This window comes from Scyliorhinus torazame, chromosome 25, assembly GCF_047496885.1.
Source record: "Scyliorhinus torazame isolate Kashiwa2021f chromosome 25, sScyTor2.1, whole genome shotgun sequence".
Classification (NCBI taxonomy): Eukaryota; Metazoa; Chordata; class Chondrichthyes; order Carcharhiniformes; family Scyliorhinidae; genus Scyliorhinus; species Scyliorhinus torazame.
The window spans coordinates 8572063-8590205 of record NC_092731.1 but is presented as its reverse complement, the minus strand read 5'-3'; the positions used below and the strand labels follow the sequence as shown (position 1 = coordinate 8590205).

At 45.3% G+C, this 18143-nt stretch overlaps 1 protein-coding gene across 2 annotated transcripts in view; it reads left to right on the top strand.

Moving 5' to 3' along the window:
• Nucleotides 1-9982, top strand: part of LOC140402288 (alpha-actinin-1-like) — a 133919-nt gene extending 123937 nt beyond the window's left edge. For both annotated transcript variants that reach the window (XM_072489951.1, XM_072489950.1), the window contains exons 19-21: nucleotides 3000-3080; nucleotides 5715-5873; nucleotides 9447-9982. In XM_072489951.1, coding sequence (XP_072346052.1) covers nucleotides 3000-3080; nucleotides 5715-5873; nucleotides 9447-9605 — 399 coding nt within the window. In that variant the 3' untranslated portion in view covers nucleotides 9606-9982. The remainder of the gene's footprint in view (nucleotides 1-2999; nucleotides 3081-5714; nucleotides 5874-9446) is intronic.
• Nucleotides 9983-18143: the final 8161 nt, after the last annotated feature.

The following is an 18143-nucleotide window of genomic DNA, read 5'->3' as shown; positions in this document are numbered from 1 at the left end:
GCTAGCTGAGTACTTTAAAAAGCATCTGTAAGCCGCCTTCATTCTGTGGTTTCTCAACCAGAAAAATGTTCCCTTTTGTCAGGAGTTCAATTCTTAGTGAGTTGAAGCTGCAGCAAGAAAATTAGCTTCCCTTTTCTGGTTTGTGATAAAGTTGTCACTCAAAGTGATTGAGACTGGCTATATCAGCCACTCACTAGAGAAAGTGTACGTGTGACTGGAACAAAACTGGGCAGGGGGAATTCTTTTGGGTGATCATCACATGAATTAGTTGACACCTGGCCTTAACATTAAAATAAGGAAAATCTCTTCTATAGCCACTTCCAAGTAATGTGTAGGGCATGTTTTATTACACACTAATTACTTGGTTGTCTTATTTTCAAAATGATTTTCAATGTCCAGCAGCTGCAAAACAATTGACCAAATTTTCCATGCAAGTTTCTTTCCTCCTAAACAGTGGGTTACAACTGAAATTGTACAGTTCTCCTGTCCCCTTCACACTTGTCACAGTTCTGTTTGATTTCTACCCAGAATGAAGTTTGATAATTGCACAATCAATCTTTGGCTGTATATACGATGCACGATTGCAAATTTTAGCTATTGAAAAGCTGATGAGCTAAACCGTTGCATTGGTTTTCGCTGAAATTTCCGAATCATTCAGTTGGTTTTTCGGAGGGTGGAAAGGTTTTAAGCTTGACACTCGATTGGCAGTATTTTTTGTTGCTTCAGTGACTTCATATGTTGGTGAAATGACCATCTGGAAATTAGCATTTCTGTTAACCTGCAGAGATGTTTTGCTTTGAGACACCCAGGAGCAGGGGAGGGCTATTTTAACCCTTGAGCTTGTTCCAGCATTCGATACGACCCTGGCTGATTTGGGATAATCTATATATCCTCCAGAACATACAAATAAAGCAGGTTGTGTGCTTCCCAGTTTCTATTCAAACACGCAACTTAGCCAGTCATTAGGCCGCGCTCCTCGAGGCAAACCTGTGGTATCATTAAGGAGTCTAATTTAAATTGCATTCATTCCTTTAGAACAATTAATCTAGCACCAATTGCTGTTTGCAGAAGTGTTCCAAGTTTCTACCACTCTGTGTGTGGTAATGGTTCCTGATTTCACTCCTGAAGGATCTTTTCTGACTGTGCTCCAGCCTTGGATTTCCAAAAATATGCCTGTTCCCCTTAATAGCGTGAAACTTTCTCAAATTATCCCTGAACCTTCTAAGTTCCAGGAAGTACAGCCATCGTTTGTGTAATCTATTCTTGTAATTTACCCCTTGAGGCATCATTCTGGTCAATCTACAATGCACTTCCTCCCAAGGCCTAAAACACTTGTATGGTATGGTGCCCAGAACTGTCAGTGCTCACGGTGTAATCTAACCAGAGCTTTATAGCTGAAGCATAACTTCTGTCCCCTAAAGGCCAATGTAGTTTCCAGAACATACAAATGAAGCAGATAGGGTACTTCCCAGTTTCTATTCCAGCATGCTGGCTAGCCAGTCATTAGGCAGCGCTCCTTGAGGCAAACTTGTGGTATCATTGAGGAGTCTAATTTAAATTGCATTCATTCCTTTACCTGCAAATGATCTCTCTGGGTTTTATTCACTGTTAATTAAGCTGGATATATACTGGGAATTGTTCTATTTATGCACCAGTTCATTAAATACTTGCTGTAGTATGTTATTTAAGGGCTACAGTACAACTCTTTACATTATATTTGTTAGATAATCTAAGCTTCCATGGTGGCTTAGCACATTTATTCAGCCAGTTGAAAAGTGATGGGTTTTGTGCAGAGGGAGTTGAAATCAGCAGAGTTCCGGCTCTATTTTTTCTTTAGCAATTCCAAATGCCTAGGCATCAGGTCAGAAGGGTAAGACTGTTTTGTTGAGATATTGCCTTCCCATAATATTGCATGCTTCTGTTCCCTGACTCAACTGGCGTGACAAATGGCCACATTATTGTAGTATGGTTACTTTGATACCTCATCAAAGAGTTAACATCGTCAAATTGGGGGAGACAATTTGCTAAACAATATAAGATAAAGTCACAAGTACTTTCCACGCTTCCCCCTTCCCACTGTGAGCTAACTTTGAAGATGCTGATTTCCCCTTAAGTGCCTCCCTCAAATGGTCACTCCCCATGCGATTCAATACCTTGAACGTTGGTCATTAGGTTGTGGAAGTCAATCGCCTCTAGCCCTATCTTGTCTTCCCTTTAACGGGGTTTAAAATATTTTCATTTCGGAAAATTGCCGAATGAAAGCCTGGAGGATCAACTTTGAATTGTTTACTTAACCCTGACTAGCATGTTTGCTTCTGTGATATTTGCATTAGATTATATTTATAGTTAAGAAATGTGGTAAATGATGATCGAGATAAGTTGCAGTGTTGGAATTGTAGTCCTGGATTTGATGTTCAATATGAAAATATATGGCAATTTATTAAAATCAAAGTTGGAGGTACTATCTTTTTACCTTGGAGCCTGCGAGGACTGATTGGGTGAGTCAACTCCACTAACTCCTGAGCTCTGACGACAACAGACTGAGCCCAGTTGCAAAGTGGCTACTGGTACCTGACTCAAGTGCATTATACTGGCTGCAGTTGCAATGCATAAACATTGCACGCAGACTCATCACAATCCTTTGCCTGAAATTTCAAAATGATAAAGCTTCAGATGCAGAAGCTGTGTTTACCAATTGCTCATGATGTAACTCTTTTGCACTGTTTTGCAGCTGAAAGATGTGTTTCAGGTTCATGGTTTCATTTGCATTTTCTTTTTTTTTTGTTCGAAAATGTTTTTCATTTGTCCTTTGTCTAACATGACATTTTTATTTTCCTTTTTCCCCCCTCCATCTGCATGTTTCGTGCACGGTGCATGCTGTGCTGCACCACCAACTACACCAACGCCGTCCTCCCACATTTCCTACCCCTCACCAACCTCCACTGTGTACACATCATGTTACCTGCATGCTCCGATCTCTGCACCATGACCTCGTGTAGGACCATACTGGGAAACTGGGACCTGAAGAGTTTAAAGCCTGCCTTATCAGCTTGGGCTACGATGTTGGAAATGACCAGCAGGTATTGATGATTTGAATGCAATAAGTCAGTAAACAGCTAACTCTTTTTTTTTTTTTTTTCTCCATTTCTCTCCTGGATTTGTGTTCTGACCTAACCCTTATTCCTTTTTGAATTACCCTAATCTGCTTTTACTTTTACCTTTGCTCCCCCTCCCATCCTTGGATTTGGCCCTGTACTTGTCTGACCTGTGAAACCCTTGTCTCTGGTACTGTACCATCTTGTGTGCGTGTTTTTTCTCTTGCTTACTCCTGTTGGAGTAGAAGCGAACGGGGCTGATGGACGCTGATGATTTTCGAGCTCTCCTTATCTCTACGGGCTACAGTCTGGTACGGTTCCTCTTCCCTTCTCCACATCTTCACCCAGAAATACCAGGCGTTTGACCTGTAAGCGTTCACGTTTTAGTAAACTTTATTTTGTAGAAATAGATTTGCTTTCATAAAAAAAGTATAAAGCTGCTCTATCTACTACGCAAGGCGGGTTTCTGCAGAGTTGGCATGTACTGGGCATTAATTTAAGTTGCCAGAGTTCATCAGTAAACCAATTTTGTTAGGAAATGTGACATTTTTATATTTAAAAAATGTCACCTTAAGTGAACCATTTTTCAAAGTATCCTAATTTTGTTTGTGAGCTGCTGTATAACAGACGTATGATTAATAAAGTGCTTTGGGTTTTCTACTTCTGCACTTAACCAGAATGCCGATTTCTACTCCATTAAGATGATTTAAAACAGATGTGTGAACACCCAGTAAGAAAATAATTTTGTAACCTTTTTTTTTTTAAAATAAAAAAATGCCTGAATAATTCTGAGGTCATATTATTGCTTGAGGCATTGTAACTGACTTTGCCTTCAACAAACAAAAACTTGGTTCCACCATGGAGTATAAAAGTAGAGAAGTGTTGTTGCATTTGTATAGGGTGCTGGTGAGACCACATCTGGAGTATTGTCTAGTTTGGGTCTCCTTATTTGAGGAAGGAGGTGATGGTATTGGAGGCAGTTCAGAGGAGAGTCACCAGATTGATTCCAGGGATGAAAGCGTTGAAATGAGGAGAGATTAAACAGTTTGGGTTTATACTTGCTGGAGTTTAGAAGGACGAGAGGGGATCTGATCGAGGTGTATAAAATACTAAAAGGGATTGATGAAGTAAACGTAGACCAAATGTTCCCCCTTGTGGGGCAATCTAGAATGAGGGGTCAGATACAGGTTGAGAGGCGGTAGATTTGGAACTGAGATGAGGAGGAACTACCTCAGAGGGTGGTGAATCTGTGGAACTCACTGCCCCACAGTGCGGTGGAATCGGAGTCATTGAATGGTTTCAAGAGGGAGATAGATATATTTCTGATTTTAAAAACAGGTTAAAGGGATATGGAGAACAGGTAGAGAGGTAGATTTGAGACCAAGAAGAGATCAGCCAGGATCTGATTGAATGGTGGAGCAGGCTCAAGGGGTTAATTGCCGGCTTCTCCTAATTCCCATGTTCCTATACATGTTCCTACAAGAGGTTTTTGGACAATTCAGTAGCTTTCATGCCAGAGATATCTTTTGCACCTGCCCTACCCTTGAAAGGACTTCTCAAGTTGCTTAATTACGAAACTAGAATATTTTTTAGAAGAAACAAAAACAAAGGAATGGGATAAAGCGGGTAATTTTCTTGTATTTAAATGTTTTGGTGAGTGGAGAATAGAAATAAATTTGAATAATATGGGTTCTCTAAGAGGGAGCAACTGTACCGATATTGTCTCTTCAGGTCTAGGTATGTGCCAGCATCAATCTATGATCTCTGCTGAAACAGCTGATCTCAGCCAGAACATCTATGGAAGCAATTGACTTCCGCCCTTGCAGACCAGGGAGAGGAGGATTCATGCTTGCTATTGCCCTTGTTTGAAATTACTTTTCAGGGTGTTTAAGTATGTGCAGGTTGACTGGGAAGCTCAATTAAAATAACTTTCCTGACCCTTCAACTGAGCAGAAGTTTGGAGAAAAGAATGAGAGAAAATAATCATTCATAGAATCCCTGTAGTGCAGAATGAGGCCATTCGGCCCATCAAGTATGCACCGAGCCTTCGAAAGACCACTCTACCTAGGCTAAATCACCCTCCCTGTAACCCCAGCGGGGCAATTTAGCATGACCAACCTGCACATCTTTGGACTGTGGGAGGAAACCGGAGCACCCGGAGGAATCCCACGCAGACACTGGGAGAACGTGCAGACTCCACGCAGTCACCCGAGGCCGGAATTGAAACTGGGTCCCTGGCGCTGTGAGGCAGCCGTGCTAACCACTGTGCTGCCCCTCGACAGTCTGGTAACCGAGCCAGGGCTGTCTGCTTTCCTTGACCCTTTGCATGACTGGTCAAAATGAACTGCAAGCTTGCAACTCCCAACATCAGATGGACAGGAACGTGCTGCCGGTTCACTGCTAGCAGTTTCATACTTGTCAACCAACCTCAGCTACAACGTTAACCTCTTGTGGAATAACCTTTTGAGCTGCTTCCTACACACGTGTCTAAGTGTAAGGACATGGGAACAGATTGGGGAATAAATGATTGTAAACTAGCTTATTCTTGCCTCATAAATCTTGTCTCAACTCGACTCAGTCTTGCGAGTGCATATTTTTACTGTGCTGTGTAATTCCCAGGGTGAAGCAGAGTTTGCACGTATAATGAGTGTTGTTGCCCCCAACAACACCGAAGAAGTGTCATTCCAAGCCTTTATTGACTTCATGTCACGAGAGACAACAGACACTGATACAGCTGAACAAGTCATGGCCTCCTTCAAGATCCTGGCAGGAGACAAGGTAAGAAAGTACTGGAAGTTGGAAACTTTGATCTGGAACATAATTCTCTCTGTCTCTCTCTCTCTCTGTCTCTGTCTCTGTCTCTCTCGTTCTCGCTCTGTCTCTCTCTCTCTCTCTCTCTCTCTCTCTCTGTCCCTCTCTCTCTGTCCCTCTCTCTCTGTCCCTCTCTCTCTGTCCCTCTCTCTGTCCCTCTCTCTGTCCCTCTCTCTGTCCCTCTCTCTCTGTCCCTCTCTCTCTGTCCCTCTCTCTCTGTCCCTCTCTCTCTGTCCCTCTCTCTCTGTCCCTCTCTCTCTGTCCCTCTCTCTCTGTCCCTCTCTCTCTGTCCCTCTCTCTCTGTCCCTCTCTCTCTGTCCCTCTCTCTCTGTCCCTCTCTCTCTCTCTGTCCCTCTCTCTCTCTCTCTGTCCCTCTCTCTCTCTCTCTGTCCCTCTCTCTCTCTCTCTCTGTCCCCCTCTCTCTCTCTCTGTCCCCCTCTCTCTCTCTCTGTCCCCCTCTCTCTCTCTCTGTCCCCCTCTCTCTCTCTCTGTCCCTCTCTCTCTCTCTCTGTCCCTCTCTCTCTCTCTCTCTGTCCCTCTCTCTCTCTCTGTCCCTCTCTCTCTGTCCCTCTCTCTCTCTCTCTGTCCCTCTCTCTCTGTCCCTCTCTCTCTCTCTGTCCCTCTCTCTCTCTCTGTCCCTCTCTCTCTGTCCCTCTCTCTCTGTCCCTCTCTCTCTGTCCCTCTCTCTCTCTCTGTCCCTCTCTCTCTGTCCCTCTCTCTCTGTCCCTCTCTCTCTGTCCCTCTCTCTCTGTCCCTCTCTCTCTGTCCCTCTCTCTCTGTCCCTCTCTCTCTGTCCCTCTCTCTCTGTCCCTCTCTCTCTGTCCCTCTCTCTCTGTCCCTCTCTCTCTGTCCCTCTCTCTCTGTCCCTCTCTCTCTGTCCCTCTCTCTCTGTCCCTCTCTCTCTGTCCCTCTCTCTCTGTCCCTCTCTCTCTGTCCCTCTCTCTCTGTCCCTCTCTCTCTGTCCCTCTCTCTCTGTCCCTCTCTCTCTGTCCCTCTCTCTCTGTCCCTCTCTCTCTGTCCCTCTCTCTCTGTCCCTCTCTCTCTCTGTCCCTCTCTCTCTCTGTCCCTCTCTCTCTCTGTCCCTCTCTCTCTCTCTCTCTCTCTCTCTCTCTGTCTCTCTCTCTCTCTGTCTCTCTCTCTCTCTGTCCCTCTCTCTCTCTCTCTGTCCCTCTCTCTCTCTCTCTCTCTGTCCCTCTCTCTCTCTCTCTCTCTGTCCCTCTCTCTCTCTCTCTCTCTCTCTGTCCCTCTCTCTCTCTCTGTCCCTCTCTCTCTCTCTCTCTCTCTCTGTCCCTCTCTCTCTCTCTGTCCCCCTCTCTCTCTCTCTGTCCCTCTCTCTCTCTCTGTCCCCCTCTCTCTCTCTCTGTCCCTCTCTCTCTCTCTGTCCCTCTCTCTCTCTCTGTCCCTCCCTCTCTGTCCCTCCCTCTCTCTCTGTCCCTCTCTCTCTGTCCCTCTCTCTCTGTCCCTCTCTCTCTGTCCCTCTCTCTCTCTCTCTGTCCCTCTCTCTCTCTCTCTCTGTCCCTCTCTCTCTCTCTCTCTCTGTCCCTCTCTCTCTCTCTCTGTCCCTCTCTCTCTCTCTCTGTCCCTCTCTCTCTGTCCCTCTCTCTCTGTCCCTCTCTCTCTGTCCCTCTCTCTCTCTGTCCCTCTCTCTCTCTGTCCCTCTCTCTCTGTCCCTCTCTCTCTCTGTCCCTCTCTCTCTCTGTCCCTCTCTCTCTCTGTCCCTCTCTCTCTCTGTCCCTCTCTCTCTCTGTCCCTCTCTCTCTCTGTCCCTCTCTCTCTCTGTCCCTCTCTCTCTCTGTCCCTCTCTCTCTCTGTCCCTCTCTCTCTCTGTCCCTCTCTCTCTCTGTCCCTCTCTCTCTCTGTCCCTCTCTCTCTCTGTCCCTCTCTCTCTCTGTCCCTCTCTCTCTCTGTCCCTCTCTCTCTCTGTCCCTCTCTCTCTCTGTCCCTCTCTCTCTCTGTCCCTCTCTCTCTCTCTGTCCCTCTCTCTCTCTCTGTCCCTCTCTCTCTCTGTCCCTCTCTCTCTCTGTCCCTCTCTCTCTCTGTCCCTCTCTCTCTCTGTCCCTCTCTCTCTCTGTCCCTCTCTCTCTCTGTCCCTCTCTCTCTCTGTCCCTCTCTCTCTCTGTCCCTCTCTCTCTCTGTCCCTCTCTCTCTCTGTCCCTCTCTCTCTCTGTCCCTCTCTCTCTCTGTCCCTCTCTCTCTCTGTCCCTCTCTCTCTCTGTCCCTCTCTCTCTCTGTCCCTCTCTCTCTCTGTCCCTCTCTCTCTCTCTCTGTCCCTCTCTCTCTCTCTCTGTCCCTCTCTCTCTCTCTCTGTCCCTCGCTCTCTCTCTCTGTCCCTCTCTCTCTCTCTCTGTCCCTCTCTCTCTCTCTCTCTCTCTCTCTGTCCCTCTCTCTGTCTGTCCCCCTCTCTCTCTCTCTCTCTCTCTCTCTGTCCCTCTCTGTCTGTCTGTCTCTCTCTCTCTCTCTCTCTCTCTCTCTCTCTCTCTCTCTCTCTCTCTCTCTCTCTCTCTGTCCCTCTGTCTCTCTCTCTGTCTGTGTCCCTCTGTCCCTCTCTCTCTCTGTCTGTGTCTCTCTCTCTCTGTCTGTGTCTCTCTCCGCTGGTGCAATAATTTAATTGAAATGATCAGCTATCCTAAAACACAAGGGCATAATTGGCAAGAGAGGAAAAGTTGTTGGAAAAAAAAAATTGTGGCAATAATTTAACGCAAATGGCTGCTTCTGGAGCGTATGAATGGATATTTGATATTCCGATAAAAGTTATTTTAAGTTCACATAGGAAGCCTAGCAACAGAAGTGATTCACCCTGTAACCTGACATGGCCATCAGTCTGCTAGCTTCTGACTTTCCTTCTGACAGACCCACCGGGTGGAGTGTCAATTCTGGGGCTTGACTTGCCTAAATATGATGAGCACCTCCACAGTTTGTTCTGATCAAAGCTTGTTGGAGGATGGGGGAGGAAAGATCCTGAGACAAGTGCAGCTCCGAAAAGATTTAAACTAAAGTGTCATTTAAAATTTACGACTAAACAACCTGCTGCACGGCGCACCATAATTAATTCGAATCTCTCATTACTCTTGGTTAATACAATTGATCTGCACTCAACTTTGCCTTTCACTAGTTCCTCTTCAGGCTTTTGAGTTGCCCTTTGCCAGGTTGTGGAACTGAGTTCAAACTTCTGGTCGGGAGGAAAATAATCTGGGATTTACAAACCCGCCACCACTCCAATTGCTGTGCCATTTCCAGGCCATGTTTAATTCCTCGTCGGTGACTAGTGTACTTATTATGGTACTGGGTCAGAAAGTGTGAGAAATCTAGCAAGCCATTCACTTGTAAAATTAAATGTTTAGAAGGTGGGTCACAAACCTTCTGCACTGTAAATTCTATGAGTAAATTCTATGAAACCTTGGATGTGCAATAATGTTGCTTTGATCTGTCGAAGAAATTTAAACAAAAAGATTCCTGGACAGCATAACTTGGAGCCCGTTTTCCATTTTGGGGTTTTTAAAGCTCCTAATGAACGTTTTTCCCTCTTTTTTTTTTTTCTAGAGTTACATCACCGCAGAGGAGCTGCGACGTGAGCTTCCTCCTGATCAAGCTGAATACTGTATCGCCCGGATGGCTCCGTATAGAGGAGCTGACGCAGTGCCTGGTGCTCTGGATTACATGTCCTTCTCCACAGCTTTGTATGGTGAAAGTGACCTGTAACCGTGTCTTTCTACAGCCAGCCCACTCTCTTTTATTACTCCTCCCACCACCCCCTTCCTTTTCTCGCACGCGCGCTCTCTCCACCACCACCTAAAGTCAGTGCTGAAAACAGCGTATTGGAGTTAGCACATACACTTACTGAGGAATTTACTGTACATTCCATTGTGTGTCTTATATTATGACTTTCAGTCTTAAAATCTATGCAAATATTTCCATTTTCGGTTTCTATTGGGTGGCCAGACTGCAAACTTTTTTTTCTGCAAACTGTTACAACCACTTGGGAGCATATCAACTGTTATTCTTAAGTACCACAGGAACTGTGATCAGTCTGGGAATTTGCAGGTTTCGATTTTAAATTCTAAAAATTCCATAGGAAACTGGCTCCTTTGTATTTTTCCAAGTGTACTCTATACTGTAAAACTAAATATTTTTGTACTATAAATATTTAGTATTCCTGTTTTCACTCTTACCCCCACCCCACAAACCTAGAGGTCCACTAAAGATGAGCTGCTTCAATGAATGAATTTTTTTTTTTTTTTTTTTTTTTTGCGGCTGCTATATTAAAAATTTGCACCAATGGGCCAAGTATGAATAGCAAATGTATTTTATCATTACGATACTTAGCTTTACAGTGCGGCATATGCTTGATTTCCCCCACAACTAGTAGTTTCTTTAATGGGGGTTGGATTACCCGGCAACGTTTTTACTGGAAAAAAAATCATGGCTGATATAGTTTGCAATTTCATTTCTTTGGTGTTCCAGCGCGGTCCATAACTACCCTCCCTGTACAAAATCTTTGAGTTTAAGCCATTAGAAAACAAATGCTACTGGGCTCAGAAGACGCTCGCTGAAGTGGCAGCCCTTTTTTCTTTTAAAACAAAATGAATGGCTGGTGGTGGGTTTGAAGGCAGTAATGTGGTCGAGGTTTTGATGGCATCCCCGAATAACCTGGAGGGTAAATCCCCCAAGGATGAGTTCCTACCTCTGTATAGTCGACAGTTATATATAGCTTATTAAAGTTTGATTTCATTTGCTGAGCTCAAGTTCAGATGAGGGAGGCAGTGTTGAAGCATAACCAAAATTTGAGATGGGACCAGCAGCACTGGTACTACTGTAATTGCTTTTCCAGGAAGAAGTGGAAACATCCCTGGTATTATATAAATAGGGTTTCTACTTTTATCCTGTGGCACCAGTGAAACTGTTGTTTCAGAGCGGTGCAGTCCTCCAACTGGGAAATCCAGATCACAACCATAAATTGATGCAAGAGCTAAATTGTGAAAAAGCAAGGGTGATCTCTTTCACCACACACCCCCCACACACCCCCCACACACCCCCCACACACCCCCCCCACACCCCCCCACACCCCCCCACACCCCCACACACCCCCACACACCCCCCCACACCCCCCCCACACACACCCCCACACACACCCCCACACACACCCCCACACACACCCCCACACACACCCCCACACACACCCCCACACACACCCCCCACACACACCCCCCACACACACCCCCCACACACACCCCCCACACACACCCCCCACACACACCCCCCACACACACCCCCCACACACACCCCCCACACACACCCCCCACACACACCCCCCACACACACCCCCCACACACACCCCCCACACACACCCCCCACACACACCCCCCACACACACACCCCACACACACACCCCACACACACACCCCACACACACACCCCACACACACACCCCACACACACACCCCACACACACACCCCACACACACACCCCACACACACACCCCACACACACACCCCACACACACACCCCACACACACACCCCACACACACACCCCACACACACACACACACCACACACCACACACACACACACACCACACACACACACACACCACACACACACACACACCACACACACACACACACCACACACACACACACACCACACACACACACACACCACACACACACACACACCACACACACACACACACCACACACCACACACACACCACACACCACACACACACACAAAAGCATTGGGTTATCTACAGTGAACAAGAGTCGGGCACACCTCTGGGTAGGGAGTGAATTTGGAATCTGAAATGGGGGGGCGTACTATACCTGTCCAGAGTCAAATCACTGAGTCGGCTGCTAATCAAGGAATCAGGAGGGGTTTAGAATGAACTAGTGTTGTTTCAAATGTGCATCCTAAAATTTTAAATCATGTGATTCTAAAGCAAAACCAGTAAGTATTTGAAGCTTAACCGGGGGTTCGGTGACCTACCAGTTCCACTTAAAGTTTCTGTGCATTGGGTATCCAACAAATTAAAAATTCTGCATCAGGAGAAATTCACCAGTTTTGCCCCACCCATCCACCAAATACACGTTTTGCTAGTTCAGTTGAGCGGAAAATAGCACATTTATTTGAGGTAGAGAAAAGATATTTATCTCTTCATATTTAATCTTTTTTTTCTTGTACATAACTGCAGTGACCATTAAATTTGAATGCAAAGACTGCCTTTTTTAAAAAACAAACAAAGCTGGGCTTTTTCTGTGAAGGTACTGTTTTTGCAGAAACAAGTCCCTAGTTGGGGGAAGAAGAAAAAAAAACGGGTGCTGTTGTGGGTTTTATTTTAATTCTTTTCAATTCTCTCCTTGCTCCTGGGACCTACTCCACATTGAATTATTGCTGTGAGACAGAGGCTGGCCTTGAGTTAAGAGTAATAGCTGCAGTATTTTTTTTGGTGGTGATGGAGGGCTTTTTCTATTGACATTAACACGGGGACTTATTATACAGTATATAAAGATATATCATCTGAAACCCTTCCATGGACTGTAATTAATGCTTGATTTTAAGAGGAAATAAATTGAACATGCTGAAAAACATTTCAATGGAGAAATGAGATTTTGTGGAATATTAGTGAAGAGGTTTCTCTGAACATATTCTCTTTCCCATGCTGTTAGAGCCTATATTACTGTGTTTCTGAAATGCGATAAGTATGGGCTGCCTTTCTACATTTGATTCGAGGGTGTTTTCACTTGGTCTCTTGCTACCTTAGCCCCTATTTGATGAAATAAATCATCAGTATTTTTGAGAAAAAAAGGTTTTTGACTCTTTTATTTTGAAACTGTTGGCCTTCGACTGATTTCCTTGTGTACTATACTCCCATTTGGAGCTTGCAAAACCTGCCCCTGGACCATTCAACCATCAGCTGTGCCCTCGGTTGAACTTGAGAATTTGAGCGAACAATCATGAAGTCAACACGGCCCGTTGATTTTTGTTTTCTTGTACACTGGCTCATCATTCAGGTCTACCCAGTATTTTCACTGCCTGTGGCGTATCTGATGCAGAATTGTGGCTCTCTGGTTGAAAATGACACTTGCTACTTTATGGTAAGTGCTACCACATCACTTGGAGATCTGTGATGAATGCTCCAGCATATCTAGTTCCTAGTTTGTAAACCGAAACAAACTTCTTGTATTTTAGACAGTAGCTTTTTTGATGGTGAAGAATTCCTATCAGTTTCAATCTGCAGTATCTTTGTCTATCTGGGGTACCCATGTAGTTCTGAGACTGAGCATCCAGCTCTCCCCGGCATTCACTCTGTCGACATACAGTCTACCCACACGCGCACACATTGGGAACAATGGTGCAGGGGTTCAGCCTCTTAAACAGCTTAGCTGCTCAAGTAGATCAGTTGTGATGTGTTAAACTTCAAACATAAAATAAAGCTCTGCGTGTGTAGTGAAACTTGCTATGTAATTGTTTTTTAAACGTCTGTTATTGTAAAGACTGACCCCAAGATTGTGTAATTTTTGCCCCGAATGAATTTGAGTTCTAATGTACTAAAGAATTTTCCTATGGATAACTTACTGGTGGGTGTCCTGCAAATTCTCCAATTGCCTAGATTATGTGCATACCAATTGATATTCTTGGTACTTAACTGGGTTCCTACTGATTATTTGTATTTTTCTGTTTTATTCTTGCGAAGAATCCAGTGAGATTGGTTTATTCCCAGATACAAAAGCCAGGAGCTCATTAGGTACTGCAATCTGCAGAGGCTGGTACCCAGGTTTTCAATATTACACAACATGGGCTATCAAAATGTACTGAGTGAATAGACTTTGACTGCATCCAGTTTGTATCTGTACCTCCATCGCATCAGTTGGGCTGAAATCCAATGCAAGCCCTTTCTAAGCTGAATTCTCTCAGGACCTGGCACCCTGTAAGCATCAATCGAGAGCATGGCCCAAACTAGCTGTAATTCGGGAAAAATTGCAAGTCTGCTCTTGTGAAATGGTGAAGTCCCAGCAGTGCTAGGATAGGCTAGTGAGAAGGGAACTTTGTTGTTAGCCCACCTTCCAACCATGGTTGTCCTCTCTCTAGTCAGCCCTGTATACTGACATAGGGGAAAGCTTTCTTACGAAGCGTTTGCAATCTTTGGCAAGAGATTTCGGGCGACCGATTCACCACGGCCCCTTGAGATACTCCCCATTCTGGATTCCAGGCTTCAGCCAAGTAGGTTTGCTCCATTTGATATCGCAGCCGTCAGCAGGACAAAACTAATTGGTTGTGAACATAGAATTAGGAGCTGGAGAAGGCCATTCAAGCCTGCTCTGCAATTCATGAAAGAACCAAAGCTCACCTCAGTTTCTCCTTTTTAAACGCCAGTACAAACTCTTGCTATCTTTTCATTTATTTAATTTGAGTACCCAATTCTCTCTTCCAATTAAGGGGCAATTTAGCGTGGCCAATCCACCTACCCTGCACATCTTTTCGGGGTTGTGGGGGTGAGACCCACGCAGACACGGGGAGAGTGTGCAAACAGACTGACCCGGGGCCGGGATCGAACCTGGGTCCTCGGCGCTGTGAGGCAGCAGAGCTATCCACTGCGCTGCCGTGCTGCCCCTTATCTTTTTATTTCTAGCTTCCTCTTGTACTGTGACTTCTCCCTCCTTATTCTCTTAGCCATTCTTTGCTATTTATACTGTCCAATCATCTAACCTGCCACTAACCCTCATGGAATTGTGTGCTTTTTTTTTTTCTCCATTTGATGCTATCTTTAACTTCCTCAGTTAGCCACGGATGGTGTATCCTTTACTGTCCTTGTGGATTTTGGGGACCAATTATCTCGGCCTCTGCATTGCTGCAGGATCTCCTCGGGGAGTGTGTGCTGCCTCCCTCATGTTGATTCAATTCCTCCAAGGAAGCAGTCTGAAGTCCTCATGCAGCACGATTTGGACAACCTTCAGGCTTGGCTGAAGATGTCAGATAACATTAATACATCACGTGCCAGGTAAATGGCAATCTCTAAAGAGAGATTAACCACCTCCCCCTCGCTCAATAACATTACTGTTGCTGAAATTAACATCCTAAAGATCACTATTGACTTAAACTGAGCCAGGCGCCTATGGGTACAAGAGCAGGTCGGAAGGTGCAAGTTCTGCACTTCAGAATCATAGTTTGATACAGTATGGGCCAAAAGGACTGAATGGCCTCATTCTGTGCTGGATTTTGAAAGCACTATTCAATTAGCCCCACTCCCTCTGCATTTTGCGTAGCCCGTGGTCACTGATACTAGCTTTCAATTCCAGATTTATTGAATTTAATTTCCGCCAGCTTCAACGGTGAGCTTTGAACCCGTATCCTGGAGCATTAGCTCGAGCCTCTGGGTTACTAATCCAGTGACTTTACCACGACACCTCTACGTTCCTCTGTCCTTTCGGCTCTGTTTTGCCATCGCTAGCACCTGCTGTTGTGATAATCCTACTATGTGCAACTTTGTCTCCGATCTGAATGAATTGGATATGGGTTGGTGAAGGACTTATACAGTCAGGTTTGACCCAAATTTGGCAGTATCGGAGTATGGGAACGGCTGCATTATATTACACTGCACCGCATTTGTGGAGTTTGACTGACTGTTATTTGCATAACCTTATTAGGGTCGGCTGCGGAGAGTGAGACATGAGCTGATGAATACAATGCTCGCTGTGTTTGAATCTATAAAAAGAGACGTGACACCTGTAGAACCTTGGTTACACAGAACATCAGACAGTGTTGGATTTCACAAAATTAATTTGGTGCAGAGTGATTAAGACACAAAACCAGTTGCATGAGTTTTATACAATTGGGAACTGTCGGAATGACTAGAAATGTCAGAGGAACATCATAGCTTTTTTTTTACTGCCCACAGTGCAGTTTAAAGTCTCCTTATCCTACTTCCCCCTCCACGGTCATCAAAGATCCCATGATGAAAGGTTTTTTAAGCTGTTTCCAGCAAATCACTGTCCACCGGGAGCATTCGGACACCAAGGTTCAGTGAGTAAACTGATCGGGGTGGGAGAGGGCCGTCCAAACCTGCAAGGTCTTGGGCTAAATTCATGAAATGCTATAGCAACAACTCGATCATGAGGCCTGAGGCTCGGCTTTTAATCCCCTACCCAACTAATAACTTGCTGGCTGGAGTGTGTCAGGTGCAACTCGCAGGGTCGAACAGTACAGGTTGACACCAGAGATGTAGGCTACTCCCCCCCCCCATGGTGTCCAATGCAGGCTTTGCCACAATAATCCAAAACTGTCAGCAGAAGTGAGCAGGACAGTTGTGTGTGTACTTTAGCTTCAAATTACCTTTGCATTTCATTGGTATGTGAAGGCACACTGGGGGTGGCGGCACAGTGGTTAGTACTGCTGCCTCACGACACTCTGGACCACTGTCTGCGTGAAGTTTGGCCATTCTCCCTGTGTTTGCGTGGGTCTGATCCCCACAACCCGAAAGATGTGCAGGCTAGGTGGATTGGCCACGTTAAAATTGCCCCTTAATTTAAAAAAAATAATTGGGTGCTCTAAATTTATGGGGGAAAAAAGTAAAGGCACGCTGGATTGTTGTTTCCCCTCATGAAAGTTCTGCTTATAGGTCGGTCACTTCAAGCTTTCTACTCGCCTCTGCTCCTTGGGCAGCACCTACCAGACCCACAACTGATTCTAGAAGGTCGAGGGCAGCAGGCGCATGGGAATGCCACCACTCCAAGTTCTCCTCCAAGTCACTCACCATCCTGACCTGGAGATGTATCACTGTCGCTGGGTTGAAATTCTCCCTCACTAACTGCCTACACCACAGACTGCAGTGGTTCAAGAAGGCAGCTCGCTACCACCTTCTGAAAAGCACTTGGGGATGCCCAATAAGTGCCAGCCTAGCCAGTGACACCCATGTTCTGTAAACGAATGTTTGAGCAATTCAAGTTCTCCCAATGGAGTTTTGTCCCTCTCAAATTGAAAATTCTTGTTTTTGTGTTGAGACCCTACCTGTTTAAGCACCAAGTTCTGGGAGCATTAGAGGACACAAAATAGGTTTGAACTTTATGCTTGCAATGGACAACGGCTCTTTCATCGAACGTGCAGCCTTGTGGTAAAATGTTCATTTCATGTAAAATTTAAACCTCTGCTCCTGAAAGTCCTGCTTCAGCAAAGGCACCATCTCCCAAGTATTAACTGGAACCAGATTCCGTGCTGGTTGCTATTTCCGTTCTAGGCAGCTGTATGCCCTGAATCTCCAATCGTGCGGTACAGAACAGAATCCAACCTGGGCGTTTAATCTCTTGTGGTTCACAGTGACAGCAGGAGCCTCCATTGCCATTGCGGAGAAGTTTCTGATCATTTTTAACTACCTAAAACTTGTCCACTTTCCAGCTCCGTGCCCACATGCTCGCACATCCTACAGTGGGCCATAACTTTGAAGCTTTGTGGACTAATAGAAGTTGCAGTGACTAACCCATTGTGAAGAGGTGGCAACTAGGCAATGGCCGGATGATTGGGACGATAAAGGGAAATAACTTGTACATGTAAAATGATAACCTGTCTCCTTCCTCCTCTGCAGTAATGACTCTACTTCAGTATTTCCTTAGCTGTAAGGTGCTTTGGAACAGCCTGACATTTAAAATATTTTCTCAAAGTGGGGAAAAGGCACGTAGCATAGTGGGTAGCACTGTTGCTTCACAGCGCCAGGGTCCCAGTTTGATTCCCGGCTTGGGTCACTGTCTGTGCGGAGTCTGCACGTTCTCCCGTGTCTGCGTGGGTTTCCTCCGGGTGCTCCGGTTTCCTCCTGCAACTCCCGAAAGATGTGCTTGTTGGGAGAACTGTACATTCTGAATTATCCCTTTGTGTACCCGAACAGGTGCCGGAATGTGACAACTAGGGGATTTTCACAGTAACTTCATTACAAGTGACAATAAAGATTATTAATTATTACTTTCTTTGCAATCTGTTCAATCGTGAAAATAAATATTGAAGTATATTGCTGAATAAGTCTCCCTCTTGTGGATCTATTTATATTACTGTTTGCAGTGGAAGATTCAGCTGTGTGGGTCCCTGATTCTAGTCTATTCCCCTGAATTGCACTGCATCATTACCCTCCTGCCTATAATCGTCATTATACATGAATTCCAGACTGGTTACACAATCCTTGCTTCCTGCAATCAACTCAAATCCAAGGAGTGCCCTGACGCTGGGGAGCGATATGGAGAAATGGCTGGACCTGTAT